At 43.9% G+C, this 23228-nt stretch overlaps 1 protein-coding gene across 5 annotated transcripts in view; it reads right to left on the reverse strand.

The window, feature by feature from the left end:
• Positions 1 to 23228, reverse strand: part of LOC145347667 (monocarboxylate transporter 13) — a 38635-nt gene that overhangs the window by 10061 nt on the left and 5346 nt on the right. For 2 of the 5 annotated variants that reach the window (XM_080195347.1, XM_080195348.1), the window contains exons 2-4: positions 10205 to 10340; positions 1539 to 1805; positions 831 to 974 (exon numbers count right to left, since the gene is read on the reverse strand). In XM_080195347.1, coding sequence (XP_080051473.1) covers positions 831 to 974; positions 1539 to 1788 — 394 coding nt within the window. In that variant the 5' untranslated portion in view covers positions 1789 to 1805; positions 10205 to 10340. Of the gene's footprint in view, positions 1 to 830; positions 975 to 1538; positions 1806 to 7992; positions 8592 to 10204; positions 10341 to 23228 lie in introns of those variants that run through there. The other 3 variants (XM_080195350.1, XM_080195351.1, XM_080195349.1) reach the window with 2 other exon arrangements.

Genomic DNA, 23228 nt, shown 5'->3' on the forward strand with positions numbered 1-23228 from the left:
AAGGTAGGAAGAATTATTTCCTAAATGGGGACAGAATTCAGAAATCAGAACCACAAAGGGACTTGGGAGTCCTAGTTCAGGATTCTCTTTAGGTTAATTTGCAGGTTGAGTTGATAGTTAGGAAGGCAAATGCAATGCTAGCATTCATTTTGAGAGGAATAGAATACAAAAGCAAGGATGTACTGCTGAGGCTTTACAAGGATCTGGTCAGACCACATTTGGAATATTGTGAACAACTTTGAGCCCCATGTCTAAAAAAAATGTGCTGGCCTTGGAGAGGGTCCAGAAGAGGTTCGCGAGACTATTAATCCCAGAAACTCAGCTAATGTTCTGGGGACCCAGGTTCAAATCCCGCCACAGCAGCTGGTGGAATTTGAATTTGTTTAAAAAAAAATCTGGAATTAAGAATCTACTGATGACCATGAGGCCATTGTCGATTATCAGAAGAACCCATCTGGTTCACAAACGTCCTTTAGGGAAGGAAATCTGCTCTCCCGACATGGTCAGGCCTATATGTGACTCCAGAGTCACAACAATGTGGTTGGTTCTCAACTGCCCTCTGAAATGGCCTAGCAAGCCATTCATTTTCAAGGGCCACCAGGGATGGGTAATAAATGCTGGCCAGCCAGCGATGCCCATGTCCCATGAATGAATTTAAAAAAGTACTAAGTTATTACCAATCTGTGGATGAAGGGGTCTTTATAATGTGATGGTCATGGAAAGGTTAAAATTGACAGCTGCCCAATAGTCATCTGAATGGGTCCAGAATTTCACTCTCCAGATCCATATATGTACTTATTGGTGTAACTTTAACTCACTCATTCATTTACCTATGAGGAAGCCTGTCGTGAGGTACATGGCCACCAAACTGAAGCCGAAGGATCCGAGCAGCAGTCCGAGTGAGGACAATATTCCACCGAGAATGATGACAACTCTGTGAGACAGCAGGAGGCTGAGAGCACTGGCCAACGGGGCTGCAGGAATAACAAAGAAATGCAGCAAAATAGCAATCTCGATTCTAAAGCATTCATTTTGATTGATATTAGATTTAATAACAAAGTTTAACATAACCCACAAACAACTTGACTGAGTTGGTGTGAATTAAGGTAATCAAACATGAAATAATTATTGTAGAATAGGTTGTTTGACCATTGAGTCATGCTAATGTCTTTTCTCCACATTAGTCACCAAGGCTAATCTCATTCTCCTAGTTAGTCCCCACCAATTGGAAAAATATATTAAAAAACACCAAAGTATTTTGAGATCATGGTCACACGTGCACAGATTTTCCGGCACATACAGCTCTAATTTTTGTTTTAAGATTGGATTCATCAACTTGGCAGCAAAAATGCACACAATTTTGGTTGAGAAATTGAGCAGGAAGGGGTATGACTAGCTGAGTTTCTCTCGCAGACAGATGGCACCAAAACAATAGGCAAATGGCATCCTTCTGTGCTGTAAACAGTCTAAGATTAATGAAACATGGGTGGGGTTACATTTGGAAAGTGACATTATCAAGGTCAGTGACTGATACTTACAACCCACATGAAACACTGCCACGGTGATGGCAGTGATCCAGGAAACCTTAAAGGCAAGTACGTCAAAGTACTCCTGTATGTCAAGGAAAAAGATTCCAAATGTTTTCACAAAAGCGGTCACCAGCCCAGTTACAACGAAGCATGATGCTAATATAATCCATCCGTATCCACCGTCTGTGTATTTCGGAGCAGGGGGGCTATCATCAGGCTCCTCAGTAGCAGAGTCAGCAGCTCCGAGTTCCTTTGACATTGCCGTTTCCCTTGGATCTAATAAAAAAAAGTGTAAGGCAATCAGTCACTCCTGTTGACTTTGATGTAGCATCACCCAAGACATACATCTCAGCTTGACGCTGCCAGACCTGTTCATTACCAGCAATTTGATGTTGTTCCTCATTTTCAACATTCATGTTTTGTTTTATCATCAATTGACGTAATATTCACCCTGAATTTCCCCAATGTCAATTTGGTCATTGCCAAAACAGAAGGTTACGCCACTTGCCTAACAGATTTAAGCAAACTTTTTTTGGGATCTGTTAGTTTAAACACTTGTGTTGCCACTCTGGTGTAAATCAAGAGCATAAACTGTGCCCACGGTGAAAAACACCACCAACCCCCAGGCTGAAGAATACCACCAACCCCCAGGCTGAAGAATACTATTAACTTCACCCCCTACTTCTTTTCCCATTTCTGTGCTACAACAGTGTCAATCTTTAAAAGCACGATTCAGATGCCCAGCAACAGAGTGCAGCCTCACAACAAGATGTGCAGAAAACAAGTGACTACATCCACCAGTTCACCCAATGGCATCTCTTACAGTTTCAGTTCAGGTTGATGCTAACGTTCCCAGACTAGTGCCAGCTATGCCCACTAGGCACTAGGCAAGGGCAACAGGCAGAAAAGCACAACTGATTCTCCTGATGAAGCCCTCCTTTAAGAAAAGCTTCACACTCTTGGAGGTGCTCCCCAATCCAGATACCATATGTAGGAAGTTAGTTCCCAACTCCTTCAAACACAGGGTAGAAAGAAGGAAGAACAGGCAAGGTGATCATGTCAGTACACCCCACTTTTGTTTCAACCCACTCTGTACGCAGGATTTAAGAGTAGGTGTAGGCCATTTGGCCCTTCCAGCCTATTCTGCAATTCAAAGAGATCTTGACTGATCTGTATCGCAACTCCATCCATTCATTCACTTTTGGTCCATATCCTTCAAAACCTTCAACTAGTAAATAATACATAAATCTCAGATTTAAAATGATTAACTGAACTGTTATTCATTGTGTGAGGGGCTTTCTACACTACTCCCACTCTTAATGCAAAGAGCAGTTTCCTCATTTCTCAGCCAAATGGCCTAACGTTGATTTCAAGCTTGTGTGCCTTGTCTGGACTCCACCAACAGCAACAAAAGGTGTCTCATGGTTTACTCTATCAATTCCTTATGAAAATACTAAAAGCCATCAACAAATCACCATTGCTGATAACAATGGATAAACTTGTGGCATACTTCGAATGCAAGCACTGATGCAGTGTTTTTCCTTAGAAATGCATAAAAGTACCTGTCCACTAATATCAGTAATTGTAATCCTTTGCCTTTTAGACTTTTACTAAATAATGTAACTGTGCAGCTAACTCAAACACTGGAGAATCTGACAGCCCAAAAACTATTCCAAGTATTAGCACTCAAACAATAACAAATACAGTTGTCTCATGTGGAATGAATCACTTTAGAAGATAAGACCAAGTAGTGGGGGCAGGGAGGAAAATCAGGGAGATTCTTCACAAGTCAAATCTTACTCTGGTTGTTAACCCAATGTTGAAATAGTTGAATCATATCAGCAACAATGCCATTAAATCCCACCTTCTAGAATCACATTTCCCAAACCTACCAGATAGTAAGTCCAAAGTGCACTTAGCTTTAACTAGTCACTGCCACCTGCAGTGTAATGTCACCTTATCTGTTACACGCATTCAAGTTGAAAGATTTTGATAGTTAAACAAGTCCTTGCTGATTAACTGACCAAGTTTCATTCAAGCAGAATGCCTTCTATGGAAGAAAGAAAGACTGATTTGCATTTTTAACCAAGTTCTCCCTCTAGACCATCTCAAACCATTTTGCAGCCAATTAAATATTCTTTCAAAGTGTCATCACTATCTTAAAGCAGGAAACACAACAACCAACTTTCAGATAACAAGGTCTCACAAACAATAACATGATTAGCTGACCAGATAACCTGTTTCAGCCACGTTTGTTGAGGGATAAATGCCGGCAGGTACACCGGGGAGAGCTTCCCTGCCCTTTCTTTAAGTCATTCACATCGACACGAGGCTGCCAACTTGCTTTAATGTCTCATCTGAAAGATTGCATCTCACGGCTGTAGCAGTTCTCAGCATACGGAGTGTCAGCCTTCTCAGGGGTGAGAGCCACTATCAACCACACCGGAGCTCACACCAGCGTTGTCAGAATCACCAGGACAAAGAGAGAAATCATTTAAAATTACATCCAGATGTTTGCTGGGTTGATCAGAAACTTCTTATACAGCGAGTGGCTCTGTTCCAAGTCTGTCGATATCTGATGAATCAGTCCCAATAGATGTTCAGTGTATGAAAACCACTCAAAATAAGCCTCCGAGGGGAAGTGTGAGCCAAAGCTAATGGGCGGAGCAAAGGACAAATCGCAAGAAAGAATATGCCGAGTTAATTGCCTCCTGGTACTTACTCTACATTACTGATTTCATTGAACTGTATTTCCCTCTATTGTTTGCAGGTCAGAATCATTAGTGTAATCTCATCTCCCCAAAGCCAGTTTCAAAGTAAGTATTTTACCATTGCGGGCAGCCCTGTTAACAGCTCACAGCTTGTGCTGGTTCACTGGGAATGTCAAACTTCTGGCTGAAATCAGGATCCAGTACACCAAGCCAGAGCTAGTGCACATCCATAAAACAGCTGATTTCAACACACCATCTCATGTCCCAACTCTTCCCTCAATGCTCCCATATTGCTGTCCCTCACCCTTCCATAACCCTTCATACACTAGCCACAATATATAGAACATACCAGCTCACAGTCCTCTTGTCAACTGTGTCAATAAACCCTGCTGAGCTGAAACTATTGGTGGGTTTGAAAGTCAGCCAACCATCCATAATGAGATCCCATTGCACAACTGTACAAGCAATGCCTGCAAGTCAAGTCCTTTAGTGGATTTTGAAGTCAAGCTATCATTCATAATGAGATTCCATTCAACAACTCTGACAACAAAGCTTCCAAAGCTGAATACGTTAAAACCTTTGAAGTCAGCCAGAAGCTCAGTCATCTATCCAAGCTTTGAAACAGTCAAGTAGATAGTGAAACAATGAAACCATGAAAGCAGAAGGGACAATTGACATAGTTCAATTTGAATTTCGACATGCAATGGAAAACAGCACTTTATACAATGGATAATATGCTTTAATGCATTTGACAAAGTTTCTATTTTATAATGTTGTTCAATGAACTTGACTGCAGTGTGGAATGGACCCGATTTTATCATTTTGATTCTAAATGCTCAATCTGGGCGCAATTCAGATTCGCCTTGGAAATCTGTTCTCAGGCGTTCCCATATGCACTTAGCCTGATAAAAAAATCGCGGTTTTGAATTGCGCCGTGGGTGGGGCTTATCGTGCCTGAAACGCTGCTGCTCCGATCGGAGCATTAAACTGCGTATGCTTGGTGAAAAAATTTGAAAAACGCGCCCGTCAAATCGTTCCCAGGCCGCAAAAAGCAGATAAAATGGCCCAAGAGCAAAAAGCAGGAGCGATGGCCCCCACAGATATCACTCTACCTCCACAACACAACTGCCCCCTTATCCACCCCCCCCGCTACCCAGATGGATTGTGACCCTCTTCCCCCTTCCCCCCAATTGATCGCCCACAATGGACCCCCCTGCCCCCCCACCAGAGATCCATCTCACCTCCTTCCTCCCCCACCAAAGGATGATCGGTCCTCCCTCCCCCACCCCCCTTTTCCACTCCCCCCACCCCTAAGCACCGAAGAATGATCTGGCCTCCCTCCTCACCCACCTCCCCCCCACCCCCACCAGAGAATGATTGGGCCTTCCCTTCCACCAGAGGATAATTAGGCCTCCCTCATGCCCCCCCCGCCAACAGAGATACATCTGACCCAATATCCCTCCTCCTTCCTCCCAACCAGAGAATGATCAGGCCTCCTCTTCCCCCTCAGCAGAGTGTGATCTGGCCCACCCCCCTCCCCCCACCAGAGATACATCTGACCTGCCTCCTCTCCCTCATCCCCCCTCCCCCCCCACCACTAATCCGAGTCAGAAAGCAGATAAAGCAGCCTGGGAGCAAAAGGTGGGAGCCATGGCCCCCACAGATATCAGAGTTGGAAGCTCTGAACCTCTCTCTTCAGAAGCTGGAGCGCCTCAAACAGATCTTTGCCGAGCTTGTCTGTTGCGCACCAAATCTGGACACAGAAACTCTATGGTAAAAGGGAGAAATCCTGGTAAAGTTGGGCCGGCAGCAGTCCATTAATTCAATTTAAATGCATGCATTTTGGACGCATCACTGCCATTTTCGAGTCTTGGTAAAGTGGGCACCTGCGTGGATGCAATTGCGGATCACGCTAATCGCCTCACGCCCAACTTTACCAAGTTTTCACACCCGGAAGCAAGTGCGACGCAGTGGTAAAATCAGGCCCAATGTAAGCCTATTTGTGACACTAATAAAAAAACCTAATGACCATCAACCTTTCCAAAACAAACAGCTATCATCAATCATTCTGTTGAAAAGAAATATAATTTATCATATAGCCTTTCATTATGACATGCCAAGTTGTAGATATCTTTTGAGCTTCATTGTCATTTGGATCTCCTATGGTTCATGGCACCTTTGAGCCTTCCAGTGTTGGTTTGCCTCCATGAAACATACATGGTGTCTGAAATGCTGTCTTCCACGATGGAGCAGATAATTTTGGGACAGCTGGATGCCAGCTTGTGACCCGCTCCCTTATCCCATGCTGTTCAAGACTACTGGCAACAGGCATGAGATAGAGATACCAGAACGGATTCCACCAGCCATTCTTTTCTTAAAGTCCACCTTACAAAATTTCCAGGACAAGGAAATATATAAACATAGAAACTAGACGCAGAAGTAGGCCATTCAGTCCTTCAAGCCTGCTCCGTCATTCATTATGATCATGGCTGATCATTAAATTCAATATCTTTTGATCCCTGCTTTCCCCCCATAATCCTTGATTTCCTTAGCCCCAAGAGATGTATCTAATTTCTTCATGAAATCATAAAACATTTTGGCCTCAACTACTTTCTGTGGTAATGAGTTCCACACCTTCATCGCTCTCTGGGTGAAGAAATTTCTCCTCATCTCAATTCTAAAAGGTTTACCTCTATCCCTAGTTCTGGACTCCCCCATCATGAGAACATTCTTTCTGAATCTGCCATGTCTAATCTTGTTAGAATTTTATAAGTTTCTACGAGATCCCCTCTCACTCTTCTACAGACCAATGAATATAATCCTAACCGACTTAATCTCTGCTTGTACGACAGACCTGCCATCCCAGAAGGTATGTGCCAGATCATTTGCTATGTACCATATTAAAAAGATATCCTCAATATATCAGCAACCAGAAATTTCTTTGGTCCATCTGGGGTTGCCAAAGCTACTATATGAATGCAAACATTTCTTTTCTTATTTCTTTTATTTGTTCCAGCAAAACAGTAAAATTTGGACTAAAATTGCTTCCAAATACATTGGAGTGTTATCCTGGCAAAGAAGCAGATCGTTTCACAAAAGTGGAGAAATACAACTAATGATATGCACTGACTTAGAAAGCTTCCCGCATAGTAGCTAGCGCTGCTGTCTCACAGCTCCAGGGACCTGGGTTCGATACTCGCTTGGGTCACTGTCTGTGTGAAGTTTGTACATTCTTCCTGTGTTTGCGTGGGTTTCCTCCGGATTCCTCCCACAGTCAAAGATGTGCAGGTTAGGTGCATTGGCCATACTAAATTGCCGCTTAGTGTCATGGGATGCGTAGGTAGAGGGATTAGCAGGGTGAAAGTGTGGGGTTACGGGGATAAGGCATGGGTGGGATTGTTGTCAGTGCAGCCTCAATGGGATGAATGGCCTCCTTCTGCACTGAAGGGTTTCTATGATTCTACAAATTTGGAACACATTCCAGATGTTGTCCGGCCATTTGTCTGAATGCAATACGCAGGAATTCTCTGCTGCTCTAATTAGAATACGTTTGAATGTGACAATAAATCAATGTTAACAACCGAGCCCTAAACAAAGAGCAAAACTCAATGAAAATTTAAATTCCAGCTCCTCCAAGTATCTTTCCTGCACAATGGGGGCACATCCACAAAAAAGTGCAAATAAAACAAGCAGAATATGGCTGATGCAGGGACTGACTGAGACACAAAACAGGAAGTGCTGGACATACTCACCAGGTCATATAGGGACAAACGTGACAGACAGAATTGCACTGCAGGGATTCACAGCGAAGATATCTCCACTGCTAGGTAGATAGTAATGAGGTCCACCCTGCTAGTCACAAAACCCAATAATTATAAGATCCCTCTGTCAAGAAGCTCAATTGTAATGAGATCCCTGCGCCAAAAAGCCCGATCGTAATGAGATCCCTGTGCCAGGAAGCTCGATCATAATGAGATCCCTGTGCCATGAAGCTCGATCGTAATGAGATCCCTGTGCCACGAAGCTCGATCGTAATGAGATCCCTGTGCCGCGAAGCTCGATCGTAATGAGATCCCTGTGCCAGGGAGTCCGGTCGTAATGAAATCCCCATGTCAGGAAGCTTGATCGTAATGAAAATCCCCGTGTCAGAAAGTTTGATCATAATAAGATTCCTGTACCAGGAAGCTCAATCGTAACAAGAAGCCACGTCAGAAAGCTTGGTCGTAATGAGAATCCCCATGTCAGGAAGCTCGATTGTAATGAAATCCTCATGGCAGGAAGCTCGACCATAATGACATCCCCGTGTCAGGAAGCTCGACCATAATGACATCCCCGTGTCAGGAAGCTCGATCGAAATGAGAATCCCCCTGTCAGGAAGTTCAATCAAAATGAGAATCCCTGTGTCAAAAAGCTCGATCATAATGACACCCCGGTATCAGGAAGCTCGATCATAATGAGAATCCTCATGTCAGGAAGCTCGACTGTAATGAGATCCCCATGCCAAGAAACTCAATTGTAATGAGATCCCCATGCCAAGAAGCTCAATTGTAATGAGATCCCCATGTCAGGAAGCTCGAACGTAACGAGGATCCCCATGTCAGGAAGCTCGATCATAATGAGATCCCCGTGTCAGGGATCTATTCTCTTTCACCATTTCGAAGCAACAGTTCTGATCCATTAACTTAAATGTTGCCTCATTGCCTGGAATGGGAGAATTCTGGAAGTATGCCACAAAACTTCAATTACTCACGACCCCATGTTTATCTTGGGCGTTACATTGACAGCATATTGTTGGTTTCTGTAATACTTCCATGTTTTTCTAGACTTTTTAAGTGACCACTTACACTTTTACAATCGTCTTCATGTTACGGAGTCACTGCTCCTGTTCAAAGATAAACCAGTTTGTCTAAGATGCTCCCCTGCATATTGAAACATTGTTTAAAGATTTTAATGTTAAGTATTAAAAATATTCACAAGTATTTAAACAAGGAGCAAAGAAGAACAAGGAAAATTACAGCACAGGAACAAACCTTTCGGCCCTCCAAGCCTGCACCCGCCATGCTGCCCGACTGAACTAAAACCCTCTACCCTTCCGGGGACCGTATCCCTCTATTCCCATTTTATTCAGGTTATTTGTCCAGACACCTCTTAAAACTCACTATTGTAACTGCTTCCACTATCTTCCCTGGCAACAAATTCCAGGCACCCACCTGTGTAAAAAACTTTCCTCGTACATCTCCGTTAAACCTATGCCCCCTAGTAATTAACTCTTCCACCCTGAGAAAAAGCTGCTGACTATCCACTCTGTCCATGCCTCTCATAATCTTGTAGGCTTCTATCAGGTCGTCCCTCTACCTCCATTGTTCCAGTGAGAACAAACCAAGTTTCTCCAACCTCTCCTTGTAGCTAATGCCCTCCATACTAGGCAACATCCTGGTAAGCCATTTCTGTTTCCTCTCCAAAGCCTCCACATCCTTCCAGTAGTGTGGCGACCAGAATTGAACTCTATATTCCAAACGCGGCCTCAATAAGGTTCTATAAATCTGCAACATGACATGCCAATTTTTAAACTCAATGCCCCAGCCGGTGAAGGCAAGCATGCCGTATGCCTTCTTGACTACCTTCTCCACCTGCGTTGCCACTTTCTGTGACCTGTGCACCTGTACACCCAGATCCCTCTGCCTATTAATACTCTTAAGGATTCGGCCATTTACTGTATATTTCCTATCTTTATTAGACCTTCCAAAATACACTACCTCATATTTGTGCAGATTAAACTCCATCTGCCATCTCTCCGCCCAAGTCTCCAACCAATCTATATCCTGCTGTATCCTCTAATGGTCCTCATCGCTGTCCACAAATCCCCCAGTCTTTGTGTCATCGACAAACTTACTAATCAAACCAGTTACATTTTCTTGCAAATCATTTATATATATTACGAACAGCAAAGGTCCCAGCACTGACCTTGTAGTGAGTAACGGAGAACTCAATTGTTAGAAGCACAGACAGGTGGTTCTGTGGGCACGAACAAGACTCCAGGATGGTAGTCTGCCTCCCTGGTGCTCGGGTCCTGAATGTCTCTGAGCGGGTAGAGAGCATCCTAAAAGAGGAGGGTAATCAGACAGACATCATTGTCCACATTGGTACAAATGATGTAGGCAGAAAGAGCAGGGGGATCCTGCAAGAACAATTTAGGGAGTTAGGTAGGAGGTTAAAAAACAGGCCCTCCAGGACAGCAATCTCTGGATTACTCCCCGTGCCATGTGCTAGTGAGGCTAGGAACAGGAAGATTGTGCAGCTAAACACGTGGCTGAAGAACTGGTGCAGGAGGGAGGGTTTCAGATTCGTGGATCACTGGGGAATCTTCCGGAGAGGATGGGACCTGTACAAGAAAGACCTTTTACACCTGAACTGGAGGGGCACCAATATCCTGGCTGGGAGGCTTGCTGGTATGGTTCGGGTGGGTTTAAACTAAGGGGGTGGGAATCAGAACAATAGGTCAGCAAATGTAGAGACTGGGGACAAGCATGGGGCCAAGACAAGGCTACCTAAGAGGAAGAGCAATCTGGGGGAGAATGAACTCAGTGGGCCTGGAGGTCTGGAATGCATCTGTTTAAATACAAGGAGCATAACAGGCAATACAGATAACCTTAGAGCCTTAATGCATGTGTGGAACTTGGATGTGGTTGCAGTGACAGAGACTTAGTTAAAAGAAGGACAGGACTGGCAGCTGAATATTGTAAGAACATAAGAACATAAGAAATAGGAGCAGGAGTAGGCCATCTAGCCCTTCAAGCCTGCCCCGCCATTCAATAAGATCATGGCTGATCTGTCATGGCTCAGTTCCACATTCCCGCCCTCTCCCCATAACCCTTAATCCCCTCTCCTATCAAAAACCCATCAACCCGCGTCTTAAAAATATTTAGCGAGGCAGCCTCCACCACCTCAACGGGCAGAGAATTCCAGAGATTCACCACCCTTTGAGTGAAGAAGTTCCTCCTCAACTCCAATCTAAACCGCCCCCCCTTTATCTTGAGGCTGTGCCCCCTAGTCCTACTGTCCTTTCTGAGCGGGAAGAGTCTCTCCACCTCTATCCTATCCATCCCATGAGACCGAGGAGGGACTAGAAGAGATGGGGGAGTAGCAATACTGGTTAGGGAGCATATTACAGCAGTAGAGAGGGTGGATAATTTGGAAGGATCATGTAATGAGACACTGTGGGTAAAGCTCAGAAACAGGAAGGGCGCAGTCACTTTGCTGGGGGAATACTACAGGCCTCCCAACAACCCATGGGAAGTTGAAGAATAGATATGTAAAGAGATTCTGGACAGGTGTAGAAAAAGTAGGGAGACTTTCATTTCCCTCATATAGACTGGAAATCCCTTAAGGCTGGGGGTCCAGACAGGGAGGAATTTGTAAAATGTGTCCAGGAAGATTCTTTGGAACAATATGTTGATAAACAGGGAGCTATACTGGATCTAGTACCGGGGAATGAGCCCAGTCAGGTCATCAAAGTTTCAGTGGGGGAACATGTGGCAAACAGTGACCACAATTCTGTAAACGTTCAGATAGTCATGGAAAAGGATGAGTGTTGTTCTATGGGTAAGGTGCTGAATTGGGGGAAGGCTAACTACAGCTGGATTAGGCAGGATTTGGTGGCTTTGATTGGAAGAGGCTGTTCAAGGGTAAATCCACATCTGGCATGTGGGAGTCTTTTAAGGAACAGTTGACAGGAGCGCAGGGCAGGCATGTGCCTGCAAAAAGGAAGGACAGTAAAGGTAGGACTCGAGGGCCGTGGATAACCAGAGAAATTGTGCATCAAATCAAAAAGAAACAAAAAGGCATACGCAAGTTCCAGGCATCTAAAAACAGATGAAGCACCGGAGGAATACAGAGAAAGTAGAAAAGAACTCAAACAGGGAGTTAGAAGGGCAAAAAGGGATCACGAAATGTCCTTGGCAGACAGGATAAAGGAGAATCCCAAGGCATTTTATATATACGTTAGGAACAAGAGGATTGTCAGAGAAAGAATCGGATTTCTCAAGAACAAAGGAGGGGAATTATGCTTAGAACCAAAGGAAGTAGGTAAGATCCAAAGTAAATACTTTGCATCAGTATTCACAAAGGAGAGGGACACGTTGATCGGTAGTGTCTCAGAGGGATGTGTAGACCCATTAGAATAAATCACAAGGGAGAAAGTGTTAGGTAGTTTAGGAAGCATTAAGGTAGACAAATCCCCAGGGCCAGATAGCATCTGTCCTAGATTACTGAGGGAGACAAGAGATGAAATTGCTGGGCCTCTAACAGAAATATCTGTTTCTTCATTGGACACAGGTGAAGACCCAGAGGATTGAAGGATAGCAAATGCGGTCCCGTTATTTAAGGATAGCAAGGATAACCCGGGTAATTATAGGCCGGTGAGCTTGACGTCCATGGTGGGAAAATTGTTGGGAGAAGATTCTTAGAGATAGGATCAATAAGCATTTAGAGCTGAATAGTCTCATTGTCGATAGACAACATGGTTTTGTATGAGGGAGGACATACCTCACAAATTTGGTTGAGTTTTTTGAGGTGGTGACAAAAATGATTGACGAGGGAATGGCTGTGGATGTTGTCTACGTGGATTTTAATAAAGCATTTTATAAGGTCCCTCATGGCAGGCTGGTGCAAAAGGTTAAATCTCATGTGATCAAAGGTGAACTAGCTAGATGGGTACAGAACTGGCTTGGCCATTGAAGACAGAGTAGCAGAGAAGGGGTCTTTTTCTGATTGGAGGTCTGTGACTAGTGGTGTTCCGTAGGGTTCTGTACTGGGATCTCTGCTGTTTGTGATATATATAAATGATTTGGAAGAAGACTTATTAGTAAGTTTGTGGACGACACAAAGATTGCTGGAGTTGTGGATAGTGACAAACATTGTCAGAAAATACAATAGGATCTAAATAGGCTGGAAAATTGGGCGGAGAAATTGCAGATGGAATTTAATCCAGATAAATGCAAAGTGATGCATTTTGGTAGATCTAATGCAGTGGGGAGCTATACAATAAATGGCAGAACCATCAGGAGTATAGACATGAAGAGGGATCTGGATGTGTAAGTGCACAGATCCTTAAAGGTGGGAGCACAGGTGGAAAAGGTGGTGAAGAAGGCATATGGCATGCTTGCCTTTATTGGATGGGGCATAGAGTATAAAAGTTGGCATATGATGTTGCAGTTATATGGAACATTGGTTAGGCCACATTTGGAATACGGCATCCAGTTCTGGTCGCCACACTACAGGAGGACAGAGGCTTTGGAGACAGTGCAGAAAAGGTTTACCAGGATGTTGCCTGGAACGGAGGGTCTTAGCTATGACGTGAGATTGAGTAAACTAGGATTGTTCTCCCTGGAAAGACGGAGGCTGAGGGGCAACCCAAAAGAAGTTTATAAAATTATGAAGGGCATAGATAGGATGAATAGTTGGAAGCTTTTTCCCAGATCAGAAATGACAAACACAATGGGTCACAAGTTCAAGGTAAGGGGGGCAAGGTTCAATGTAGATATGCGGGGGACTTTTTTTTTTTAAACGCAGAGTGTGGTGGGGGCCTGGAACACACTACCAAGCAAGGTGGTTGAGGCAGACATGCTAGGATCATTTAAGACTTATCTATTTAGCCACATGAACAGACTGGGAATCGAGGGATAGAAACAAATGGTCTAGTTAGGAACACATGATTGGTGCAGGCTTAGAGGGCTGAAGGGCCTGTTCCTGTGCTGTATTGTTCTTGGATCCCTGAGGAACACCACTTGTCACAGCCCACCATTCAGAAACACACCCTTCCACTGCTACCCTCTGTCGTCTATGACCAAAGCAGTTCCGTATCCACCCTGCCAGCTCACCTCTGATCCCATGCGACTCCACCTTCTGCACCAGTCTGCCATGTGGGACCTTGGTGACAGTTTTTGAAAAGATTCTTAAAATTGTTTAAAAAGGTCTTTTTTTTAAAAAAAAGTATTCAGTCTTTAGAAGTATTTGAAGCCATAATAAAATACCACTTGCCACTGAACTGAAGAGAATCTCAAGGGGCCAGTCTTCCTCTTGTAACGTCACTAGGGGACACGGATTTGTCCAAAGGCACCAGGCTGCTAGACCTCACCGATGCTTTTAATGTTGAATCATGCTGCAGCACAAAGTGGAAGTTCTCATTGCAGCTTAGGGACTAGGTATACACACATTCCTACTGTTAACAGGAAGTCCCAGCCCAGTTACTCATACCCTGCAATACCAGTTCACACCGTCAGGTGGTGCTCCTATTCCTGCCATTCATTTGAATGAAGTTGATCTGTTGGTCGGGAGAAATCTGTTTGAATCTACTCAGGTTTCATTGCACTTGTACTCCGATCAAGTATTTTTAATTTTTTTAACCTTAAACACCTATGACTGTGTGGCCAAATTCTCCTCCAACTCCATTTTTAAGTTTGCTGATCATACCACTGGAGTAGTGGGTCGGATCTCAAACAATGATGAGCCAGGGATTAGGAATGAGATAGAGAATCTGGTGAACTGGTGCCATGACAATAATCTCTCCCTCAATGCCACCAAAATGAAGGAGATAGTCATTGACTCCAGGAAGCTTAGTGTCATTGGTGGCACGGGAGCACAGTGGTTAGCACTGCTGCTTCACAGCTCCAGGGACCGGGGTTCGATTCCTGAGTTGAGTCACTGTCTATATGGAGTTTGCACATTCTCCTTGTGTCTGAGAGAGTTTCCTCTGGGTGCTCCGGTTTCCTCCCACAGTCAAAAGCCCACCAACACCTCTTTATTACCACATAAACCTGTTGGACTTTAACCTGGTGTCGTAAGATTTCTTACTGGTCCCTCCAGAGAGACGCCATAGTTAATAAAGTCCAAAGATGTGCAGGTTAGGTTGATTGGCCATGCTATAATTGCTCTTAGCATCCTGAGGTGCCTAGGTTAGTCGGATTAGTTGGTAAATAGGTAGGGTTGTGGAGGTAGGGTCTGGGTGGGATTGTGTTTGGTGCAGACTCAATGGGCTGAATGATTTCTATGACATTGGAACATGCATCCTGGTGGGGCAGGGAGAAGAGATCCTGTTAAAGCCAGGAGGATCTTGGGGCTTTTTACATCAGACTACATCCATTGAAAGTGAGGTATAATGTATAAATATGGCATAAAGTTAATGGAGATACTCTATTTTGTGTATCAGTTGCTTACCAAGCGATGTTTGGTCAATGTTGATTCTGTCGGTTACAGTAAAAGCTTTAAAACATGATACCTTGTTGGGTTATTTGATCTAATTTATTATTGCCACGTGTATTAACCTACAGTGAAATGTACTGTTTCTTGTGCGCCATACAGATAAAACATATACCGTTCATGGAGCAGGAAACGAGAGAGTGCAGAATGCAGTGTTGCAGTCATAGTTAGGGTATAAAGAAAGATCAACTTAATGCAAGGTAGGTCCATTCAAAAGTCTGACAGCAGCAGGAAAGAAGCTGTTCTTGAGTCGGTTGGCACATGATCTCAGATTTTTGTATCTTTTTCCTGACGGAAGAAGGTGGAAGACAGAATGTCCGGAGTATATGATATTCTTTGCACTATATCACTCAGAAATTCATATAACTTTTAAAGAGTTATTCATCTCGACAGGGATCATAACATAAGTGTTAAAGAATTACTCCGTGTCTATTTTCATTGAGGAAAATACAAGAAATCGCTAAGAATTGGAGGTCCAAGAGATTGGGAAGAATGAGAAATTAAATGAAATTTATATTGGAGAAACTAATGGAACTGAATCTTTATAAGTCCCCGGACCTGATTATCTACATCCCAAAGAGGTATTGATGGAGATAGTGGATTGGTAAGCATCTTCCATAGAATCCTTATAGTGCAGAAGGAGGCCATTCAGCCCATCAAATCTGCACAGACTCTCCTACATAGGCCCACTTCCCACCCTATTTCTGTAACCCTGCACAAAAATGTAACTGATTCTGGAATGATTCCTGCAGATTGTATGGTAGCAAACGTCATTCCACTATTTAAAGATAGGGAGAGCGAAAACAGGGAACTACAACCTTATGTCAGTAGTAGAGAAAAATGCTAGAATCTATTAGTCAAGATGTAATAAAACGGCACTTGGATAATAATGACCTGATTCAACATAGCCTGCATAGATTTATGAATGGGAAATCATGTATGACGAATCTGCTTTTTGAGGGTCTTAGTAACAGAATGGAGAAACAGTGGATTTTCAAAACGCTTTTGATAGACTCCCCCATAGGAAGCACTTTAAATTAAAGCACAAGGGATATGAGGTAATATACTGACATGGAGTAAGGATTGGTTAACAGACAGAAAACACGATGATCTGTTTATTCCTACTTGCTCATGTTACCAGGATGTGGCTGGTGGGGTGCCGCAGAGATCATTATTCAGGCCCAGCTGTTCACAACATGTGTCTACAATCTCAATGTGGAGACCAAATGCAATACTTCTAAGTTGATGGATGATACAAAGCTAGGTGGCAATGTGTGGTAACAGGAAGCGTAAAGCAGTTTCAAGAGGATTTTTTTTTAATTCATTACTGGGACATGGGCGTTGCTAGCTGACCAGTGTTTATTGCCCATCCAGAGTTGTCTGACGGCAGTGGAGAGTCAACCACATTGCTGTGGCTCTGGACTCATACGTAGGTCAGACCTTCCCTAAAGAACTAGATGAGTTTTTCCAACAGTTGATAATGGTTTCATGGTCATCAGTAATTTCTTGATTCCAGATTTTTTTTATTGAATTCAAATTCTACCATCTGAAGTGGCAGGATTCGAACCTGGGTCCCCAAAACATTAGCCGAATTTCTGGATTAATAGTCTGGCGATAATACCACTAGGCCATTGCCTCCCCGTTTGGACAGAGTGGGCAAGAACCTGGCAGATGGAATAGAATGTGGAAAAAATGAGGTTATCCACTTTAATACAATGAACAGATGTGCAGAGTATTTCTTACATGGCGAGAGATTCGAAAGTGTAGATGTACAAAAGCACCCAAGGGTCCTCATCATAAGTCCCTGAAGGCTAGCATGCAGATGCAGCAGTCAATTACTAAGGCTAATGGTACACTGATCTGTATAGTAAGGGGATTTGAGTACAGGTGTAGCAAAGTCTTGCTTCAATTATATAGAAGCTTGGTTAGGCTGCGCTTAGGGTACTGTGTACAGCTTTGGTCCCCTTATCTTAGGAAGGATATTATTGCCATAAGAGGGAGTGCAACAAAGGTTCACCATGCTTGTTCCTGTCCGATGAATAGAGATTGGGAAAGCTGGGCCTGTACTCTCTAAAAGAATGAGAGGTGACCTACAAAATACGTAAAAGGAAGAGACAGGGTAGATGAAGGTAAGATGTTTGCCCCCTGGTTAGCGAGTCTAGAACCAAGGGGATACAACTTCAAAATAACAGGGAACCAATTAGTACCATGGTGATGAGAAATTTCTTAACACAGAGCGTTGTAAATCTCTGAAATTCTCTACTGCAGGGAGTTGTGGAAACTCAGTCAGTTTGAAGTAGAAATTGACAAATTACTAAATGCTAATGACATGAAGGGACACTGTGATACTGTGGGAAAACGGCATTGAAATGGATGATCAGCCATGACAGTATTGAATAGCACTGCAAGATCAATGGGCTGAATGGCCTCCTCCTGCCCCTGTGTTATATAAATGCAAGCCTTTTCTTACAGTTACAGGTAATTTAGTTAGGATTCTGGACTTTGATGCAATAATATTAAATATGTAAAACCCATCTTGTTCACTCATTTCTTTAGGGAAGGAAATCTGCCATCTTTCCTTGTCTGGCCTACATGTGACACAGTAGGAATTCTGACAACACCAGGTTTAAGTCCAACCTATTTATTTGATAGTAAACTCACAAGCTTTCAAGTTTACTATCAAATAAATCGGTTGGACTTAAACCTGGTGTTGTCAGACTTCTTACTGTGTCTACCCCAGTCCAACGCCGCCATCTCCACATCATGAACATAGAACATTACAGCGCAGAACAGGCCCTTCGGCCCACGATGTTGCGCCGACCAGTTAAAAAGCAATGACCCTCTAACCTAAACCAATCCCTTTCCATCCATAAACCTATCTACGGATCTCTTAAACGCCCCCAAACTAGGCGCATTTACAACTGCAGCAGGCAGGGCATTCCAATCCCTCACCACCCTCTGGGTAAAGAACCTACCTCTGACATCAGTCCTATAACTACCACCCCTTAATTTAAAGCTATGCCCCCTCGTGCTAGCTTTCTCCATCTGAGGAAAAAGGCTATCACTGTCCACCCTATCTAAACCTCTAATCATCTTATATGTTTCAATAAGGTCCCCTCTTAGCCGCCTTCTTTCTAACGAAAACAACCTCAAATCCCTCAGTCTCTCCTCATAGGACCTCCCCTCCATACCAGGCAACATCCTGGTAAACCTCCTCTGCACCCTCTCCAAAGCCTCCACATCCTTCCTATAATGTGGGGACCAGAACTGCACACAATACTCCAAGTGCGGCCGCACCAGAGTTTTGTACAGTTGCAACATGACGCTGCGGCTCCTAAATGCAATCCCCCTACCAATAAACGCCAAGACACCGTATGCCTTCCTAACAACCCTATCTACTTGATTCCCAACTTTCAGGGATCTATGTACACATACACCTAGATCCCTCTGTTCATCCACACTATTCAGAGTCCTACCGTTAGCCCTATACTCTACACATCTGTTATTCCAGCCAAAGTGAATTACCTCACACTTTTCTGCATTAAACTCCATCCTCCACCTCTCGGCCCAGCTCTGCAACTTGTCCAAGTCTCCCTGTAAACTATGACACCCTTCCTCACTATCTACCACACCTCCAACTTTGGTGTCATCAGCAAATTTACTAATCCACCCAACTATACCCTCATCCAGATCATTTATAAAAATTACAAACAGCAGTGGCCCCAAAACAGATCCCTGAGGCACACCACTCGTAACTGAACTCCATGACGAATACTTACCATCAACCACCACCCTCTGTCTCCTATCTGCTAGCCAATTCCTGATCCAATTACCTAAATCACCCTCAATCCCATGCATCTGCATTTTCTGCAGAAGCCTTCCATGGTGAACCTTATCAAACGCTACATGTGACTACATGTGACTCCAGAGACACAGAAATGTGGTTGACTCTGAAAAAAAGTGTCCCCCCTTAAGGGCAATAAATGCTGGCCCAGCCAGCAACGCCTACACCCCATGAAAGAATTTTTAAAAATTATTCAGCATCAAAGTCACTTAGCAACAAACAGTAGGCAGCACACACCAGTATTCAGGGGTTACACAACAGGAATCAACTGAAGCAACCAAATTTCCTGACAGGAACAGAAATGATTCCAGAGACTCTACAGTCACCTGACCGAGACTTGACCAACAACACAGGAAAGAGAGCAAACCCTGTTTGGTGCTTGTTGTCTGCACAAAATTACATTTTACAACCAAACTCCTAGAGATCAAGTATCAGCTTGGTCAGTCCACCAAATCCTTGTCCAGGCGAACTTTTCCCAAGCATATCCCTTGCACAACCACCCACATCTCACACATCGCACATAAATCCCAGTAATTCAATCTGTGAGGAAGGATAAAATAAGCAGCAGCTTGTTTACAAGTGTCTGAAAGGCAGCCTGCAGGAGGGGGAAGCGGGAGAGGAATTTTATGGGCTGTTGGGGAAGAGGTAACAGCTCACACCGCAGCAACTACCCGATTGGGGGGGGGGGATGTATACAGCTGTCCTGCAAAGCCCACCGGCAGAACCCAGTACAGCTCCTGAAGGTGGTTTTATTTCAGTGATGAGATAGGAATTCCCTCCCTCGTTTGGCTTGTAGAGACTCGCGCAGTCAGAATGTGCCTCTTCCCTCAGCCCGCACACAAATCTGATTGGCTTTCCGAAATCGAACGAGAAATGAAGGCTAATTAAGTGCAAAGTAGCAATTTTTAACCCTGTGAACCCAGGTTCACAAACCCAAACTTCGCTAACATGTTAGCTACAATGGCAGTAGCTTTATGCAAACGTTAAGGTTGTATGTCAGGTTCCCTCTCACTGACTCCACTGAATTTTAGGATGCATTCACACACCAGGTTTGAGGTAAATGCAAGAGATGCTAAACTTGCATCTGGAATTAAGATCGAGGATTTCTCTTCACTCTGGGTTGAAGCGAGGACATTTGTTTAGCACCTTACAAGATTGTGTAAACTCCTGCTATAAAATGTTTAATGTTAGACGCTGACCCTCTGTAAAAATCCAGTTACATTTACATGCTTATTGTCTAGAAATTCTCTATTTCCATCTCTCTGAACATTTATATTTCTAATTATTAGGAGGCAGCACTCTCTCTGTGCCCAGCAAAAGGAGCCAAGCAGCAATAACTGGAGCCCAGACACCAAAATATCAACAGTTTGTTGTCCATGAGTGGGAGACACAAGGTAAAGTTCATCAAATACAAAAGTTGGAAAAAATATATACATCAAAATGGAAACATCTAACATGCTCAAGATGTAAGGTATGAGTGGGAGAGTGAGTAAGGTGTCAGGAACATGATGAAGCATCTTTCAAATTACACCAGCCACAAGAATATAATCTAACTCAGGTCATGACTCCGCAAAGTTGAGTTATTCACGACCTCATGGGATTACAACATCTCAAGTGGACATTTAGAATATCTTAGCACCACTGGGCATGGTTAAAATGGTTTTACATAGAGACATACAAACTAGGGGCAAGGGTAGGCCACTCGGCCTATCGAACCTGCTCCACCATTCACTAAGGTCATGGCTAATCTGATTGTATCTTCAATCCTACTTTCCCACCTATCCCCTGCGGTTGCGTGGCCCCTTTAAGGGGTGATCTCTGAGGGCCACGTAATCAGGCCAGACCCTATGGACAGCCAGCCTGGGAAGTCGATCCAATTGGGAGCAAGGACGCATGCCTGTGCCAGGAAGGAAACTCATTCGGAGCCAGGGAGCAGAGAGTGTAATCGTGTCTTTAGATCTGTCTGACCATTGCTTACGTGCACAAATTTTATTGTTAGTAATGAACCCCTCTTAACTTGAAGTCATAAAGAGTCACCTTCAAGAAATTACACTGGCAATGAGGATTTTATTTTTTGATAGTCCTCAGGAGTTTACAGTGTGCAGCTAGGGAGGGAGGGGACTGAGCATCAAAGCTACAAAGAGGTACAACAGCCATGTAAAATGCCTTTAATTGGAAAAATTGACTTGTTTGACTCAGAGATGGAAAATTAGGGGCAATATATCAAAAGGCTGCATTACCTCTTTGTAACAAATGAGATAACAACAGAAGAAAAACAGAAGCTGATTCTTCCAACAGTCTGTGACTCACAAGCTTACAGCCTCATGAGGAGTTTAATATCACCAGACACTCTACACACAAAGTCTTTTAACCAGGTAGTCGAATTGGTCAAAAATAATTTTAACACTTGACCCTCAATAATTAAACTGCGGTATAAATTTCATCCTGCCACCAGGGAGCCAGCGGAAGTCAGTATCTCATTTTGTGGCCAGATTGAAAGCGCTGTGAATTTGACCCAGCTTTAGGAGCGATGTTAAAGGGCCATTTGGTCTGTGGAATTAACAGCCTTGTAATACAGACAAAGGAGTTGCTGGCTAAGATCAAAATCTCCCTAGAAAAGCTGTGGAGGTGGCTCAGGTGACTGAATGTGCTGAGCAGGGCATTAGAGAGTTACAGGGTGTGCCCAACGAGGAGAACCGTTTGCAGCTGGAAATGGGCGCTGTGAGGAACAGCCCAAGTGAGAGCGCAGCAATTCCCGAGAAGGGGAACACAACACTGAGGAGGGGAAGCTTGTTTCCAATGTGGTAGAGGCGCTCCCGAGATACTTGCTGATGCAGGAATTGTGCGCATTTCTAATGAAATTGGAAGGATCGTTTACAAGCACAGTGTGAAGTGTGAACATGCAAAGAGAGAAAAAAAACACCAATGGTTAGTTCAACTCCATCAAAAAAACTGGATAAGGAGCCTGACAAGGGACCCACCTAAACCAGATCTAGTTAAACAAAGTGCCTCCCAGCGATATCGCTGATGGTAATTTTTTTTTAAGTTGCCATGCATTCATTTTTATTTGGGTGGCACGGTGATTAGCACTGCTGCCGCACAGTGCCAAGAAACCAGGTTCATTCCGGCCCCCAGTGACTGTTTGTGTGGAGTTTACACCTTCTCCCCGTGTCTATGTGGGTTTCCTCCGGGCGCTCCGGTTTCCTCCCACAGTCCAAAGACGTGGAGGTTAGATGGATTGGCCACGCTAAATTGCCCCTTAATGTCAGGGGGACCAGCAGGGTAAATACATGGGATTACGGGGATAAGGCCTGGGTGCGATTGTGGTCGGTGCAGGCTCGATGGGCCGAATGGCTTCCTTCTGCACTGTAGGGATTTTATAAATGGAAAATCCCTTAAAATGGAGGTTGACACAGGAGCTCCACAGTCACAAGAGAATAGGCATTTTGTTACCTGCAAAAATGTATTCAAGCAATGGGATTGAGTGAATAAGGAGCCATTTTGTTTACTTATACAGGAGCGATATTGAACACAGTAGGGTCAGTGGTAGTTAACTGTCTCCTACAGGAACGAAACAGCTCGACTGCCTGTTTTAATAATCAGGAGTCATAGATCCTGCCTAATGGGTTGGGACTGGTTGATGCAGGTAAAACTAAATTGGTTGGAAAGATTAAACCTACAGGATGGGGGTTTTCAAGAGTTATTGTGTAAATACTCAGAGATCTTTCAAAAGGAACTGGGACAAATCAGAGGAGTCAAAGCCAAAATCTAACTGAATCCCAGGACAACATCAAAATTTTTTGTGGGCTCACCAAGTGCAACATGCATCACAAGGTTAAAGTGGATCTGGGAGGTGTTATAAAACCTGTGCAGTTCTGGGAATGGGCT

This window comes from Carcharhinus amblyrhynchos, chromosome 9 (assembly GCF_965287045.1).
Source record: "Carcharhinus amblyrhynchos chromosome 9, sCarAmb.v2.hapA, whole genome shotgun sequence".
NCBI lineage: Eukaryota > Metazoa > Chordata > Chondrichthyes > Carcharhiniformes > Carcharhinidae > Carcharhinus > Carcharhinus amblyrhynchos.